Consider the following 18,853-nt stretch of genomic DNA (forward strand, 5'->3'; position numbering starts at 1 on the left):
CTCACACCAATCGTGTGAGCAGAGGAAGGGGAAGCTGCAGCATGAGGCTGCATGAGGTTTTTTTTTCATATATTGCAAGTGCCCAGCAGTGCCACATGTGTGCCCCAGCAGTGCACATCTGTGCCCCAGCAGTGCTCTACAGTGTCCCATCAGTGCTCTACAGTACCCCATATGTTCCACATCAGTGCTCTACAGTGCTGGATCAGTGCAAATCAGTGCTCTAAAGCACCCCATCAGTGCACATCTGTGCTCCATCAGTGCCCATTCAGTGCACATCTGTGCTCTACAGTGCCACATCAGTGCAACATCTGTGCTCTACAGTGCCACATTTGTGCACATCAGTGCCACTAAAGTGCCCATTAGTGCCAATACAGTGCCCATCAGTAAGTGCTCATCAGTGCCACCCTATCAGTGGATCCTCATCAGCGTCCGTCAGTTCTGTAAAAATGTGTAAAACATGCATAGAAAAAATGCGTTTTCATTTTATTTCCACATTTTTCAAAAACTTGTGAAAAAAAATGACATGTTCAAAAGACTCATTATGCCTCATATAATATGTTGGTGTTTTTGTTCCAAAATTGGGTAATTTTGTGAGCGTTTCCATTATCCTGGTGCTCCAGGGCCTTCAAAAGTGTGATAAGTTGTCAGGAAATGATATGTGTAATTTATGTCCCTAGAATGCCTGAGGGTGCTCCCTGCATGTTGGGCCTCTGTATGTGGCCAGGCTGTGTAAAAGTCTCACACATGTGGTATCACCATACTCAGGAGGAGTAGCAGAATGTTGTAGGTTTGCAGGTTGTAGGTATGCATATGCCATGTGAGAGAAATAACCTGTTAATATTACAATTTTGTGAAAGAAAATCTTAATTTTGCAAGAATTGTGGGAAAAAATTAAAACGTGAAAAAACATCACAATGCCTCATACTAAATACCTTGGGATGTCTACTTTCCAAAAAGGGGTCATTTGGGGGTGTATTTGTACTTTCCTGGCTTGCTAGTGTCTCAAGAAATGAGATCAGGCCATCAGTACTTTAGGTGTGATCAATTTTCAATGATTGGCACCAAAGACTCTAACTTTCACAAAGACCAAATAATATACACTGATTTGGGTCATTTTTACCAAAGATATGTAGCAGTATAAATTTTGACCAAACTTTATGAAGAAACATTATTAATTTGCAAAATTTTATTATAGAAAAATGCATTTTTTTTAAAGCTTTGGTCTTTTTTTATTTATAGCACAAAAATAAAAAAAACAGTGGTGATTAAATACCACCAAAATAAATCTGTTTGTATTAAAAAAAAAAAAAAAAGGACAAAAAAATAAATATGGGTACAGTGTTGCATGACTGACAACATTGAAAGCTGAAAATTGGCCTGGTTAGGAAGGGGGTTAAGTGCCCAGTGGGCAAGTGGTTAAAGCGGAAGTACACCCATCCATAAAACTGTTTCATTTCCGGCACGTGCCGGAAATGTAACACTCCCATTGGTTGTGCTCTCAACCAAACTGTCAAGCCATCCAATGGCTGGTGTCATAACTGATCACATGTGCAGCATCATGGCAGTTGTAGATTAAACAAAGGCAAAGATGGCAGCTTCCTTGGCTGAAAACAATAGGAGGGTTTACTTACACTTTAAGTTATGTGTAATAAAATGGAATGACACCAGGAAAAAGTATTGAACATGCTAACTGAAATTTATTTAATACTTCGTACAAAATCCTTTGTTGATAATGACAGCTTCAAGACGCCTCCTGTATAGTGAAACTAGTCACATGCATTGCTCAGGTGTGATTTTGGCCCATTATTCCACACAGTCTTCAAATGTTGAAGGTTCTGTGGGCCTCTTCTATGAACTCTGATCTTTAATTCTTTCCAAAGATTTTAGGTGATTGACTGGGCCATTCTAGCAGCTTTATTTTCTTTCTTTGAAACCAATTGAGAGTTTGTGTTTGGGATCATTGTCTTGCTGAAATGTCCATCCTCGTTTCATCGTCATCATCCTGGTAGATGGGAGCAGATTTTTATCAAGAATGTCTTAGTACATTTTTCGTCTTTGTGAATCTTTCCACAAGTGGTCCTTGGCTTTCGGACAACTCTTCTAATATTTCTTTTCACTCCTCTATCAGAAATCTTGCGAGGAGCACCTGGTCATGGCCAGTTTATGGTGAAATGATGTTCTTTCCACTTCCTGATTATGGTCCCAACTGATGGCCCATAAAAAGGTGTCTCATTACCAAAATGCCACACAAGAAACATCTCATGATGGGTAAAAGCAAAGAGCTCTCTCAAGACCTTTACAACCTTATTGTTGCAAAACATACTGATACCATTGGTTACAGAAGGATTTCTAAACTTCTGAATGTTCCAGTGAGCACTGTTGGAGCCATAATCTGAAAGTGTTAAGGACATCAATTCACCATAAACCGGCCATGACCAGGTGTTCCTCGAAAGATTTCTGACAGAAGAGTTAAAAGAATTATCAGAAGAGTTGTCCAAGAGCCAAGGACCACTTGTGGAGAGCTTCAGACCTGGAATTAGCAGGTACAATTGTTTCAAAGAAAACAATAAATAATGCACTCAACCGGCATGGCTTGCATGCATGCTCACCACCCAAGACTCCATTGCTGAAGAAAAAGCATGTTGAAGCTCGTTTAAAGTTTGCTGCACAAAATTTAGACAAGCTGTGAAATACTGGGAGAATATAGTCTGGTCAGATGAGAGCAAAATTGAATACTTTAGATGCCATAACACACACCATGTTTGGAGGTCAAATGGAACTGACCATCACCCCAAAAACATCATACCAACAGTGAAGTTTGGAGGTTGGAACATCATGGTGTAGGACTGTTTTTCAGCATACGGTACTGCCAAACTTCATATCATTGAAGGAAGGATGAATGGAAAAATGTACCAAGACATTCTTGATAAAAAATTTGCTGTCATCTACCAGGATGATGAAGATGAAACGAGCGTGGACATTTCAGCAAGACAATGATCCCAATCACAAAGCCAAGGAAACCTGATTTAAATCCAATAGAAAATCTATGGAAAGAAATAAAGATCGGCGTTCATAGAAGAGGCCCACAGATCCTTCAAGATTTGAAGACTGTTTGTGTGGAAGAATGGGCCAAAATCACACCTGAGCAATGCATGCGACTAGTTTCTCCATATAGGAGGCTTCTTGAAGCTATCATTACCAACAAAGGATTTTGTAGGAAGTATTAGATACATTTCAGTTAGCGTGTTCGATAATTTTTCCCTGTGCCATTCCATTTTATTACACATAACTTAATTTATAAATGCATTTGTTTTTGTTTCTTTGTATGTATTCATTGCATGGGTTGTTAATGACATGTGTTGAAAATATGAATGTACACTGAAGAGCCGGCACCACTGGAAATTCATATTGACCATGGTCATATGATATTATTAAAGATTCAAGACTGAATTTCCAGTGGTGTCGGCTCTTCAGTGTACATTCAAGGTTTGTTTCCGAATGTGGGAGGGACATCCTGAGCGAGAGCACCTGGACTAGGCGTGCCACCGTCCATCCCATCATTTGGCTTTTTCTGTTCAGAGCGGTATGGTTTTGTGTTGCATGTGTTGAAAATTTAATGTCAGTAGCACCTTTAGAAATATATTTACCTAGAAAAATGGTGACGTGTTTGATACTTATTTTACCTGCTGTATATTTATAAGTGATCTTATTACTGCTGTTCTCAGCTGCATAAAGGCAGGCTGTTCTCCCAGCACAGCCAGAAAAATGACTACACTGGGAAGGATGTACTATCATGCCCTGCATCTGCAATTTGAAATAGGAAAGTAGAGGGACTGGCATGATCACCAGGTGACTTACACAAAGGAAGCAATGCAAAGAGAACATGATAGTTTTTAACATAAGCACATTACCTGGAATTAAAAAGGAAGTAAACTCCCCTTGTTTGTTTGTACCTAAAGGTAAGCCCATAATAAGTAACTTGCACCGTTTAGGAGATACTTAATGCGTCGAATAAGTCATCTGCGCATGCACTCTGATGGAACGGCTGCCCATGCCAATTCTTCAGGGACTGTGCCGTGACCGGTGGCTCCCAAGCGCATGTGCGTGAGTGACGTCATCATGGCTCCGGTCAATCACAGCACTGGTACCTGCGAACCTGGAAGAAATACCGGGGAAGATGTCGGCCGGGGAAGATGTCGGCCGTGTCAGCGCTGTGCCGTTTCTTCGGGGCCTGTGCAGTTACCAGCGTCGTGCCGTTTCTTCAGGGCATGTGCCGTGACCGCCGACTCCCGCACACATGTGCAGGAGTGACATCATCGAACCCAGAAAAACACCGGGGAAGATGTCGACCGTGTCAGCGGCGCCGCTTCAGGGCTTTGTTCTAAGGTAAGTATTTTATAATGAGCTAGTACGATGCATACTAGCGCATTAGGCCTTTGTGTTCAGGTTTTTTTTTTGGGGGGGGGGGTTCTTCATGGGGATTTACAACCTCTTTAAATAATAAACATGGTTATTTTACGGTTTTCCAGGTAAAACCACTAATTCTCATTTATTCATCTATTAATACAGGGGTTTTATTTTACAGCACCATCATAAAAAAGCAGGCCTCGCATCAGTGTTTTAGTCTCAGGGTTTTGGGGTAATGTTCAAAACATGAATATATAGTAAAAAGAACATACTCTATCTATACTTTCTTGGGACCTCAGCTCACAGTATTCCATTAGTTTAGGTGCCAGAAAGATGTACATTATACTAATTTAGTATCCTGTTGGGAAGCGCATTTTTTTTTACACAAACTAATAGACTACTGTGAGCAGCGGTCCCAAAAAAGGACTGTCGCTTAGGAATGTACCATACACAGTTAAGCACCACTTATAAAGAGAACTGTTTTTATATAAGAAGAATCAGGGTGCAATATTACATATAATTTAGGGGTGGTGCTTCTACTACAATCAGAAAGCATGGCTCCAGTGTCTAAATAAGCTAAGAATGATCATTTTGCATTACCACATAAAAAGTAGGAAGTTTGGAGTCCCAAAAGACCCCAACTATCATTGCTTGGCCACTCAAAATGTTTGCCAGTAGAGTTTGGATCAAATGATATAATATACCAAGACTCAAATAATTGTCCACAGGCTGTGTAGATAAACATATGTTGTTACAACCTGACACATAACTGGCTGCAGCCACTATATTTTCCTTTGTTCTTGATGTATTTTCTAGGGCCACTATGTAAAAAGTTTTTTCACCTTATTGATATGCTTGTTGTACAATACACCCTCAGTGCGCGATTTGTGATCTCAGGTTTAGTCTTCCTCAAGCTCAATAATAAGGCACATTCTCCACTCTTCACTAGACCACAGACGACTCCACACACCTGGACCAATACTGAGAAAACTACTAAACATTGAAACTATGTAGTGATAATACAAAATGGATACAATTTTGTTCAACCTAAAATACCCAATACCATTAGAACTGAAAGATTTTTACACCTGGCCATGCAAATAAACACATCTTTCATTTCTACAAGTCAGTATTTTCTACTATATTTTAAAACAGAAAAGTCATAAACTGTTCATACAAAAAACTTCAAAAATAAATAATGCACCCAGCATGCCCATTTTTAGCTCATGTATAAAATCCAACCACGCATTCAATCTACTAAAAAAAAAGTTTGAAAGTGAGAAATAAACATTTTGAAAAGTGCAACAACATGTTCAAGTACATTCTTGTTACACCTATGAGACTACCGGCAGTGCAGTTATGCCCTCTTCAGGTATAAATGCCTTACTGCATCAGACAGCGTGGACAATCAACTATGATCTACTTATGAGCAGAAAAAGCATCAGGGCAAATGTAAAATAGTAAAAGCTGGATCAAAAGAATGTATGACCAATTCATGATGCTAATAATGTACCTGAACCACTGTACATTAAAAAAAAAATAGAAAACAATAAAGCTTAAAAAATGAAACAATTAGCCACGCCCAACAGTTTATTTTTATTGTGGTAAGAAAAGTAACAATTCTTATAGATTGGGTGTTCTGTGTTACTACACTACTACTATATTAAACTGCATAAGTCCTTCCCTCCATTAATATTTTGCAGGGAAACACATAGACAGTTAATGTAACCTGCACTGTATTTTTGATGCAAGGCAGAAGGTGCATGCTCGACAAGGAAAGCATACTGTATTTACAGGAAGAAAATAGCATACCCCTTGCTTATACAATGCAGCAGAATAGCCGCTCAACACAAGACCCAAAGTGGAGATCACTGGAGTAGCGATAATACTTCAGTGATCTCCAGCTTCTAGAGCAGTGGTTTTCAACCTTCCTAGGGCTGTGACCCCTTGATAAAATATCCCAAGTTGTGGGGACCCCTAGCAGTAAAATTATTTTCATAGCGTGTCAGCACGCAAGACAAGTAATTTGCGCCCCTAACCCACGGACATTTAGCGCTCCCTGAGTCCCTTCCTCTCGTTCAGTATTAAAACCCCTTATGGTACATTTTAGGATGTACCACTCTTTCTCTTTGTTCTCCAATCTTTCCCTTTTATCTCTCTCAATCCTATTTTCTCCCCCCCCCCCCCCCCCCCATCTCTCTTTCTAGCCGTCTTTCTTTTTCTTTCTCTTATTTTTTCTCTCCCCTTTTCCTCTCCCTTCCATGTATTCTCTATTCCCAACTCCCTGCCAGCACTGCCACTCATCCCATTCCCCCCACCAAGGAGTAAGAGAAGGAATAAAAATAGAGAATACATGGAAAGGAGAGGAAAAGAGGGGGAGGAACAAAGAAAAGGGGAGAGAAAAAAATAAGAGAAAGAAAAAGAAAGACGGCTAGAAAAAGGGGTGGGGGGGGAAAGAAACAAGAAAATAGGACTGAGAGAGATAAAAGGGAAAGATTGGAGAACAAAGAGAAAGAGTGGTACATCCTAAAACGTACCATAAGGGGTTTTAATACTGAACGAGAGGAAGGGACTCAGGGAGCACTAAATGTCCGTTGGTTAGGGGTGCAAATTACTTGTTTTGCCTTGGGGGCTGACACGCTATGAAAATAATTTTACTGCTAGGGGTCCCCACAACTTGGGATATTTTATCAAGGGGTCACAGCCCTACAAAGGTTGAGAACCACTGGTCTACATGATGTTGAGAACAGGGTTCTGCGGCGGCCAAACCTCACTTCCAGGACTCCTTATTCTTCTTTACACTGAAGATAGTTCTTAATGACAGTGGCTGTATGTTTAGGGTTGATGTCCTGCTGCAGAATAAATTTGGGGCCAATCACATGCCTCCCTAAAGTTATGGCATGATGGATACATATCTGCCTGTATTTCTCAGCATTGAGGACACCAATGATTCTGACCAAATCTTCAACTCTACTTGCAGAAATGCAGCCCCAAACTTGCAAGGAACCTCCACCATGCTTCACTGTTGCCTGCAGACACATATTATTGTACCGTTCTCCAGCCCTTCGACAAACTGCCTGCCTCCTGCTACAGCCAAATATTAAAATTTTTGACTCACCAGTCCGGAGCACCTACTGCCATTTTTCTGCACCCCAGTTGTTCTGTTTTCCTGCAGAGTTGAGTCGCTTAGCCTTGTTTCCACGTCAGAGGTATGACTTTTTGGTTGCAATTCTTCCAAGACGACAACTTCTGACCATACCTCGCCGGACATTAGATGAGTGTACCTGGGTCCCACTGGTTTTTGCCAGTTCTGTGCTGCTGTCACTGCAGAACATCTTCTGATGTCAAAGGGAAGTAAGCATGATAGGTCTTTCATCTGCTGCATGAATTTTCCCTTGGCCGATCACTGCATCTACAGTCCTCAATGTTGCCTGTTTTTTGTGCTTCTTCCAAATAGCTTGAACAGCACATCTTGAAACCCCGGTCTGCTTTGAAATCTATACCTGGGGAGATTTTGCTAATGCAGTATAACTACCTTATGTCTTGTTGCTGTGCTCAGTCTTGCCATGCTATATGACCCATGACATGAAACGGTCTTCCGCAACCTCACCTTAGCAGCAAAGTTTGGCTGTTCCTCACCCAGTTTTTAGCTTCCTACACAGTTGTTTCAGTTAATGACAGCGTTTCAACCTACATATGAAATTGATGATCACTGGCACCTGCTTGGTAAAATTGCTTAATCATATACCTGACTCTAATCCTACAAAATCCCGACTTGTCAAAGTGTGCAAGTGTAAGAATTGAAGCTGGTTTGAAGTCAAAGTTTTGTAAATTAATAATGTAATTAATAAAAAAAAACAATTAAAGTATATATTTTTAAAAGCACTTACTTTACAACATTTCTTCACAAGCCTAAATTTTTTGAACAGTATTGTATCTTTGAGGAAATAATGTCATCAGAATGCATTCTTCCCATATCTTGGAGTGTTCCCTGCAGTGTTATGCAAAAAACACAAAACACCTACTCTGGTCTACATGAATTACATTAAATTTATGAGCAACATGAATTACGAAACACATGGGGCCTAAACACTGTGGTGTCCTTTGGAGAGTTGATAGTGTTATCTGCTCTCAGTAATAAATGGAGCAGCTTTTTAAAACAAGAATAATATCTAAATGCTGCATTTAGTGAGGTTAAGGTATACTCAATTATTATTATTTTGACTGAGGTGGATCCAGTGATACAACGCTCAGAAAAGAGGGTGAAAAGAAACATTATTGATAAATGCCTTTACATCTACCAAGGTACCTAGACAAACCTTTTTATCAAGTGGTTTATGACTATGCACAAAATAGAGTTGGTTGGTGAGGGAAGAAAAGCACAAAATATTTAGAAATAATAGTTTTAAGGCTTAATAACGCAGTGTGGCAACTGCTTATACATCAGGTAACATTCATGGTAATAGCTGTAATTTCCGTTCCCAATTAATCATTAGTTTCACAATGACTAGTTATTTTGATGTTAAGCATTTGTGTCAAACTTATATTTAAAGTCCTCATCCTCTTGCCAAAGGAACAAACGTTAGCATAATTGGGTACCAAGTCTACAACTGTTGAGAATTTATATATCACAGGCTCATGTAATGTGCAAAACTATCAGCCAGTTAGGCTTTATTGAGGCTGTACTGCCATAAAATCTAAAGGTAAACCATTTAAAAAAGCAACATTTAACATTTTTGGTAAAAAAAGACATGATAAGCAGGGAATTAAAAGGGGGTTTACTTTTGATTCTGCAGATAAACGGTTTTGCAATCTACAAATCCAAGTGGCAGCAAATCAATCATCTGTTGCTGTTAGTCTAAAGTCTTGGAATGCAGCAGAAAGGCTTTGATTCACCCCCAACCTGGTGTAATTTGCCCATTTAAAGGGGAAATTTGAACAGGATATCCAACACATTTTACATGGAATTTTTCTTTTCCAGCAACTGGAAAAGAATTGAACAGGAATGACCAGACTTTGAAAATGAATATGATATATGGGGATTTTTTTTAAAAAAGCTCAGGGCATTTCCAAAAAAGAACTCAAAAATAAATCAACGCAAGAGCTATTCATAAATAAAAAAAATTTTTAAAAATGTATAACTTAGAGGGTTCTTGCATACACAAGGCAGAGATAGAGCATATATCTTAAGTAAATCTCTGCATAAACAGGTTTCCTAAGTAGTACTGTCAGTAGATAAAGTACATAGGGCACAGTTGTAATGCAAGCATATAATGCAGGAAGGCTGCGTGTTTAGCCAAGAAAGTTACATCATAATGAAAACTAACAGTATGTATCCATTATTTCAGATTGTATCAGGTTAGTGTAAACTGTGCTCATTTTAAGCATGTCAGGCACAATCACAACTGCAAAGGAGACGTATATATGCTGCAAACAAACCACAGCTAAAATATCATTCTCATATCACTGAGCAATGAAGCACTTGAGGCACATGTAGTTTCTCAGTCAGACTGAAGAAACTTGTAATTAAGCCACACTGTGTTCACCATTTCATTCAATGTCAAAATTTGTGTTCATATATGCTGATGCATAACTTACAGAGCAATCAAAGCAAGCATATATATAGCAAGCAAAACAAAAGTGAAGTCAAGCAAATTGCATTGCAGTATATGGTCACTGCTTTTGTTCATTATATCAATATTGGAATGCTGGCCATAGACGGTTCGAACCTGGGCCGGTTCAAGGTGAGCACATTTATGCTCACATAGAACACAATAGCAGGGCAGACATATAAATAACTTATAATTAACTGGTCAGAAAGGTTTCACAGGCATAAACATCCTTCCTCAAGCTTCAGCTTGTGCTGTATGTACTAACCGGACTAAATTGGAGACACTAATATACAGAGATCTACTTAAAGATATAAGGTTGATTCAAGCAATGTGTATGCAAGCTTTATTTTTTGCTTCATGAATTATGCGTACACTGAGGAATGGGGGCTGATTATAGAGACCTTTCCTTTTAATTCTTCCTTGTTTTAAACTCTTTCTGGGAATCTTTTTTTTTATTTCTGTGATTTTTTTTGGAGGGGGGGGGCTTAATTAATATTTGTATAAGAACTTTTTGTCTTTTTATTTTTAGGAAATGCCCCAAGTTTTCCTTTAAAAACAAATCCCCTTATAAATCACATCTAAAATTTTGTTTTAATTACTACTTACCAGGTATATCCGAAAAGGTATGTAACGAAATCCCCCTTCTTCTGTGGAATACTCCATAAGCTTTCGGTTTATGGCCCAAAATTGGTCAAATTTATCTAGAAGAACAAATTAATTAATAAAGTTAAGTTTCTGAACAGAATTTACTGAGAATTATGCTTACATACAGAACATCAAGTAGGACTCCAGTCAAAGCATTTTGCTTGTGTGTTTAAATGGGAAAGAGTTAAAAGTGAAAGACTTAGAACCCCTGTCAGACAGAATCACCCTCCTTCCTATCAGAACTTATGGAGAGAAAGCAAGGAGAAATCACCCCAGTCGGGACAAAAGCTGGGATTTCTACTTTGGCTTCTGAAGAATGTTAAAAATACAGCTATTATTGCTCAATTGTAAATCCCCCTTTACGACTGTAAGGCAGCTTAGAGGTGCCTGATCCAGAATGTCTACAGAGGGTTTCATTTAAGGGTTCCCCCAGAAGCAGCTACTCCCAAAGCTTTCTGTCAACATGGAGAGGACACAATCTTTAAAATATGTAGAAGAAAAGGGAGCATCGGCAGCAGCTTTCATATACAGGGGCCTTATTCTCACTTTGTTAAATGACTGAATACAGCATTTAAGATTCAGTCACAAGGGTTTTAATAATCTACCTTCATTTCAATTATAGGCTGGCAAGCAGATTTTTAGAGGTGTCCTATTCCTGAAGAAGCAACTGGGTTACGATTCTAAAATGCACCAAAATAAAGGTGGATTACTAGAATTTTACATCTAATAGTTAGTTTTTCGCAGCTGATCCAAAACCCATGTGACCGACTGGAGTGGATCATGCTAATGCTACATACTAAACATGTTTAAGTATGTCTTAGCAGCCATCTAACAAAGTGAGAAGACTACTTACAGCCACTTTCAAATCTTTATATGAAAGCTGCTCTTTGAGGCGCTCCCCTTTCTTTTATATATTTTTCAAAAATACAGCCAAGCGTCAGATGAAGGTCCCTTTCTGGAACGGTAAATACCACTATAAGTTCAACAAGAAATACATCTCCAATCTGCAATTACATAATAAAAAAAAAATAAATAAAGTTTACATCCTCCTTCTAAAATGGGGTCTCTCAATAGTACAACCAGGACACATTTTAAAGGTTCACCCATTTACCAAAGAATATATAGTTCTTAGTTATCTTATTAAAATAACTCTAATGGTAATATTACGATAAATAGGATTTTTGTACTGAATATAAAATTATTTTCTTGGAGTACATTGAGGAACTCAAATAATATAGGGTTATAATGCAACCTACAGGACCCTTGCAAACAAAAAATTGTAAGCCAGTGCAAAATAACTCCCTCTTCTACCCAGAATGCCTCTATTTGTAGCAAGCAGTATCAGGAGCATGATCTAAAACACAGAAGGGTGGACTGTGACGTCCATTGAGGGGCACAAGAATAAAAATCCTTCCAACTGAGGGGTGGGCAACCGCAGCATGGCTAACATGCCCAACAAAAAATTAGAACTTGGGACTGCCTGCAGCTCAAAGGCCGCTTGAAGAGCCAACTCCCAAATGTGACAATGGATGAGGCTGAACCCCCTGCCCGATAGGGAAACCTGTCAACATGACCACATGGAAAACACAGGGAATCAACATGATGTCCAAGACCAAAATAAAAATGACTCCACACAGAGGGGAAAACGAAACTATGGGCCAAACTAGAAGCTGGTCAATCAGCACCCACCAAAACAGGTGGAACAACAACACATTGGATAAGGAGAGAGGTCTTTGCTCAAATCCAAACAGCTTACATATTTATAGCAAATGATGTGCTAAAAGGGTGCGACCCAACATTAACAGTAAAACACAGTTGGCCAGCTTCAACAATATATGTGAAGCAAGAATCCCTGTCTTTGTTCAAACGTTTGCTAGAAATATGTAAGGGTACATAACAATATGCAGAAGGTCATCTGGAAATGCCCCAAAGTCCAAAGATTGTCGATAAGGGTATACAAGGAGGGTCTGCTCCACAGGCCTATCTCTGACTTTACCAATACCGAGCAGAAGCTAATAACCTTTATTTTCTTAGCCACGTGCCAAACTATAGCTAAAGTCTGGGGACAGCCTTCTCTGAATATGAAGGTAAAGCAGCAGATTATGGGTACTATGTATCACAAAATATCCACTTCTATATTAAATGATACTCATTACTTGAAAATATGGACCCTGTGGTTAGAGTATAACCGCAATCTCAACCTTGACCATTCTCTACTCTCGCTTTGAATCATTATGGATCACATGAAATTGATGCATCCAGTGGGGCCTCCACTGTTGAATAAATTCCCTCTCAAAGCAGAACCACTTCAATACACTCTTAGGTAGAGCCCGGAAAACTTCAGGATGCTTCCAGCTTGCACAGAGGACTACATAAAAAAATCGGGTGTAGTGGAAAGGTCTTCGCTATTGTAGGGGCACTAAAACACCCAAGACTGGAAACAGTTGGCTGATACTCCAGATGTATAGTAGTGCAAACTGCATCATTAAGAGCAGAATTTATCTGTCTTTTATTTCAAGGTACCAACAGGAGACTGTGGGGACTTTGAGTTTGAGTCAGAGATGATTACTATGCTGATTACCGGGCTATTTCTAAGCCCGTGGAGAGATCAAAGATCGAATCTGCAAGGGAAGGTCGGGAGGTCGCTTAGAACCCTGTGGTCTGTGTCCATGAGGAATTTGGTGAATTTGACCACAAAATATTGTGCAACTGCAGTAGAAGCCCCCGACGACAGACTAGGAAACTCATCCTCAGACAACAGAGCTAGGGGAGCATGCAATGAAATAGAGCCTATAATCAAAGGATTACCGAATTGCAGACTTCAGGCATCAGTGCCTTTGGAAGGTACAGAATGAATGTCTCTGAAACCACAGGATACTTTGAGCTGAGGTCACCTGTAGCAGAGGGACGGTCACCTCCGTGTCTAGATACAGACATATTGTGGGTGATACAACTACCCTCAAGGTATGAAGCAAGGCATTTGGTACTCACAAAGTCAGGCAGCTGGAGGTCAAAAGGCTGGAAGAGACCAATGTCACTGCCGGAGGGCAGGAGGAATAAACAGAAGATCAGCATTCTATGTGGTTCTTTTGAAAGAGCAGCAGTGGGATGACGCATCCTATACACTGAATGGTGGGGGGAGAATGCTTAGTGCTTGTGACACTACATCCAGCGGATGACATTTGCGTTTGCTTTCTCAGCAATAACCCTTTCCGCTAAAAAAAATTACAGTAGTGGGAATCTTGAAAGGCCTTTGGCAGTGCAATTAACAAGGAAGCTCCTGCTGATTGACCTACTCAACAGGGTACCGGGCAAGTGTTGAGGAAATGCCAGGGGCTCTGGACCTGAAAAACTATATGCAGTTAACTTTTACCAGTACTGGATCTCGAAAGTGCTACAAGCAGAACCCAGTGTCCAAATGTAAAATCCGGGATATCCCCACAATATACAGTCAAGCAAGGTCTAGGTTTGGCACAGTGTGAAAGACCCCTTTCACACTGAGGTGCTTTTCAGGCACTTTTGTGCTAAAAAAAAGTGCCTGAAACGCTCCTGAAAAACCTATTTCCATTAGGATCAAGGAATGCTTTCACAATGGGACGGTGCGCTGGCGAGGAGGTGAATAAACTCCTGCAAGCAGCATCTTTGGAGCGTGTTTGGACAGCTAAAAAAAAGCGCCTCCAAAGAGACCCTCTCCATTGAAATGAATGGGAAGCGCCTGAAAAGCGCTTCAAAATGGTTCAGCAGCAGTTTTTTGAGTCACGTGGCCTTCAAAAAAGTGCACAGCTAACTCCTCAAAAGCGTTTGAAAAGCACCGCAAAAGCACTCGGCGTTTTATAGACAGTTTTTAAGCACCTCAGTGTAAAAGGGGTATAAAATCAAGCTGAAAAAAGGCTGATCTGGATAGCTACCATGCAGAGACCAGCTTAAGCAGCGATGTTGTGAGAAATTTTTAATGTCAATGGAAAAATAATCATAGAAAAAAGTTGAAGAAAAAAAAAAGCTAGAAAAAGTTGGTTAACCACTTGCCGACCAGCCACCGCCGATATACGGTGGCAGGTCGGCTCTATTGCGCAAATCGCTGTACCAATACTGTGGTTTGCGTAATAGATATATAGCGGGCGCCTGTGTGACCGTGGCCCCGATGCTCATGGCCGGCAGCTGCGAGGTCCGCCGGCCACCTGCGATCGCTCCACAGAGAGCCAGAATGGGGATTTGTCAATGTAAACCAGGGGTCCTCAAACTACGGCCCGCCAAGGTCTTTTACCCGGCCCTCCCTGCCTTTCGGGCATTGGAGCCCCCACAACGGTCCGCCCGGAGAGATGCTTTCCCTGCGGACCCCGCTTCATAGGGGGAAACGGTATTAATTTCAGGCACTGTCCAGAATGGTGGCGGAGACACAGAGCCCGCTCCAGCGCGGGAAAGCTTCACAAGGATTCTCCTCGCGGCTGCCTGATCATAGCGGTAAGTCCCGCGGCGCTCCTCTCACTAATCCCCGTGCACTGGACAGGCTGGCTGCATTGCTGGGCACAGATCACGCTGCATTGCTGGGCACAGATCACTCTGCATTGCTGGGCACAGATCACGCTGCATTGCTGGGCACAGATCACTCTGCATTGCTGGGCACAGATCACTCTGCATTGCTGGGCACAGATCACTCTGCATTGCTGGGCACAGATCACTCTGCATTGCTGGGCACAGATCACGCTGCATTGCTGGGCACAGATCACGCTGCATTGCTGGGCACAGATCACGCTGCATTGCTGGGCACAGGTCAGGCTGCATAACTGGGCACAGGTCAGGCTGCATAACTGGGCACAGGTCAGGCTGCATAACTGGGCACAGGTCAGGCTGCATAACTGGGCACAGGTCAGGCTGCATAACTGGGCACAGGTCAGGCTGCATAACTGGGCACAGGTCAGGCTGCATAACTGGGCACAGGTCAGGCAGCATAACTGGGCACAGGTCAGGCTGCATAGCTGGGCACAGGTCAGGCTGCATAACTGGACAATGGAGAGGTTGGCTGCATTACTGGGTACAGGACAGGCTGCATTACTGAGCATAGGTTAGGCTACATTGCTGGGCACAGATCAGGCTGCCTTGCTGGGCACAGATCAGGCTGCCTTGCTGGGCACAGATCAGGCTGCCTTGCTGGGCACAGATCAGGCTGCCTTGCAGGGCACTGGTAATGCTGCCTTGCTGGGCACTGGTAATGCTGCCTTGCTGGGCACTGGTAATGCTGCCTTGCTGGGCACTGGTCAGGCTGCCTTGCTGGGCACTGGTCAGGCTGCCTTGCTGGGCACTGGTCAGGCTGCATTACTGGGCACTGGTCAGGCTGCATTACTGGGCACTGGTCAGGCTGCATTATTGGGCACTGGTCAGGCTGCATTATTGGGCACTGGTCAGGCTGCATTACTGGGCACTGGGCAGGCTGCATTACTGGGCACAAGTCAGGCTGCATTACTGGGCACAAGTCAGGCTGCATTACTGGGCACAAGTCTGGCTGCCTTGCTGGGCACTGGAGAGGCTGGCTGCCTTGCTGGGCACTGGAAAGGCTGGCTGCCTTGCTGGGCACTGGAGAGGCTGGCTGCCTTGCTGGGCACTGGAGAGGCTGGCTGCCTTGCTGGGCACTGGAGAGGCTGGCTGCCTTGCTGGGCACTGGAGAGGTTGGCTGCCTTGCTGGGCACTGGAGAGGCTGGCTGCCTTGCTGGGCACTGGAGAGGCTGGCTGCGCTGCTGGGCACTGGTCAGGCTGGCTGCGCTGCTGGGCACTGGTCAGGCTGGCTGCGCTGCTGGGCACTGGTCAGGCTGCATTGTTGGGCACTGGTCAGGCTGCATTGTTGGGCACTGGTGAGGCTGAATTGCTGGGCACTGGCGAGGCTGCATTGATTCGGCCCCCAACAATCTGAGGGACAGTGGACTGGCCCCCTATTTAAAAAGTTTGAGGACCCCTGATGTAAACAAACAGATTCACGCTCTGTCAGGGGAGTAAAAATGGATCGTCTGTTCCTAGTGATTAGGAACAGCGATCTCTCTGTTCTCCCAGTCAGTACACCCCCCCCCCCCACAGTTAGAAACACCTCCCTAGGACACACTTAACCCCTTGATTGCCCCCAAGTGTTGACCCCTTTCCTGACAGTGACATTTATACAGTAATCAGTGCATTTTTATAACACTGATCGCTGTATAAATGTCACTGGTCCCAAAAAAGTGTCCGATTTGTCCGCCACAAAGTCACAATCCCGCTAAAAATCACTGATCACTGCCATTACTGGTAAAAAAAATAATAATAAAAATTCCATAAATCTATCTCTTATTTTGTAAATGCTAGAACTTTTGCACAAACCAATCAATATACGATTATTGCAATTTTTTTACCAAAAATATGTAGAAGAATACATATTGGCCTAAACTGATGAATTTTTATTTTTTGGGGGATATTTATTATAGCAAAAAGTAAAACATATTGTTTTTTTTTTCAAAATTGTCTCGTTTTGTTTATAGCGCAAAAAATAAAAACTGCAGAGGTGACCAAAAGAAAGCTATATTTGTGAGAAAAAAAGGACAATTTTGTTTGGGTACGTCATCGCACAACCACGCAATTGTCAGTTAAAGTGACTCAGTGCCATATCGCAAAAAATGACCAGGTCATTAAGGGGGGTGAATCCTTCCGGGGCTGAAGTGGTTAAACTTTTCTCAGCAGAGTTTAAGTTCATCCTCACACACTAGCAAAAAACTAAGGCATGCTGAGCATAGTAGGGGTTATCCTGGAATGAATTACAATTTTCTATTTAACAGTGGGCAATCCTCCTGTAGGCAGTAGTATAACCTTGACGTATAGAACTTCCTGAACCCCTAAATGGATGAGAAATAACCAGTTTCTGTGAGTTTAAAGTGATTGTAAACCCTCACCTTGTAAAACAATCCATTCAGTTTAAAAGAGAAATGAAACGCAAAACATTTGTATGTACATATAAAAAAAAAAAAAAAAAAACTTATAAATAATTTTCATCCATTTTTATAAGCGAGCACATTCCCTCTGTCCTCAGCTGCATAAGAGCTGGGGGGGGGGACAGCAGGACACCGAGCTTCCCAGTGAAAGGCTGTGCCCGGCATGTGTCAGGACAAACCTGATCATTGGAGGAGAGCAGGCTGAGTCCCCAGCACAGCTAGAGAACTGACAATGGTGTGTTCTGCCTAGTGTGGTCAGTTTTTAATAGGAAAGTAGAGGGACTGGCAGGAACACCAGGTATTTCACACAAAGGAAGCAATACAAAGAGAACAGGGTACCTTTTCATACAAGTACATGGTGCAGCAGGCATATATCAGTAATATGAAATGCTGGCTTTACACATTCTTTAACTCAGTATGAAACAAAACTTTTCTAGACTGGTTTCATTTTAGCCACAACTGGTAAATATTTTTGTTTATGTGCCTACTTGAGGTCTAAGAGTCATAAACAATAAACTGCTAAAAACCTGTTTGTATTTAGTGATCTCATCTACAGGTGTGTTTTATTTTCATATGCTGTCATGTATTTGTAATAGATTGTTTCAAAAGAGATGTAAAAAAAAAATTCTGGACGAAAATTGCACATTAAATATATATGATTAACAAAACTTTAAAAAAGTATTATTTCACCAAAAATTTATAGGAAGGTGGTAGACCAGGAGACCCAAACACTGACATTTACCATCAAAGTCCCTAAGATACAGTGCCTTGAAAAAGTATTCATACCCCTAAAAAAAAATTTCCACATGTTGTCATGTAACAACCAAAAATGTAAATGTATTTTATTGGGATTGTATGTGATAGACCAACACAAAGTGGCACATAATTGTGAAATGGAAGGAAAATGATAAATGGTTTACAACATTTTTTTTACAAATAAACATCTGAAAAGTGTGGCGTGCATTTGTATTCAACCCCCTTTACTCTGATAGCCCGAACTAAAATCTAGTGGAACCAACTGCCTTCAGAAGTCACCTAATTAGTCAACAGAATCCACCTGTAATATAATCTCAGTATAAATACAACTTTTATGTGAAGCCCTCAGAGGATTGTTAGGCCCCTTTCACACGGACAGATAGAATGGTGCTTTTAGCTGCGGATTTTCAGATTTTCTACCGCAGCTAAAAGCACACAATGCTTTCCTATGGCCCCATTCACACACTGCGTTTAGCTGCGAATTAG

General features: G+C 41.5%; 1 protein-coding gene across 1 annotated transcript in view; it reads right to left on the reverse strand.

Annotated features, from left to right (window-relative positions):
- Nucleotides 1–18,853, reverse strand: part of ATG5 (autophagy related 5) — a 293,272-nt gene that overhangs the window by 158,682 nt on the left and 115,737 nt on the right. Inside the window, exon 6 of the mRNA XM_073627015.1 lies at nt 10,626–10,720. Coding sequence (XP_073483116.1) covers nt 10,626–10,720 — 95 coding nt within the window. The remainder of the gene's footprint in view (nt 1–10,625; nt 10,721–18,853) is intronic.

Source organism: Aquarana catesbeiana, linkage group LG04 (assembly GCF_042186555.1).
Source record: "Aquarana catesbeiana isolate 2022-GZ linkage group LG04, ASM4218655v1, whole genome shotgun sequence".
In the NCBI taxonomy this organism is placed as follows: Eukaryota; Metazoa; Chordata; class Amphibia; order Anura; family Ranidae; genus Aquarana; species Aquarana catesbeiana.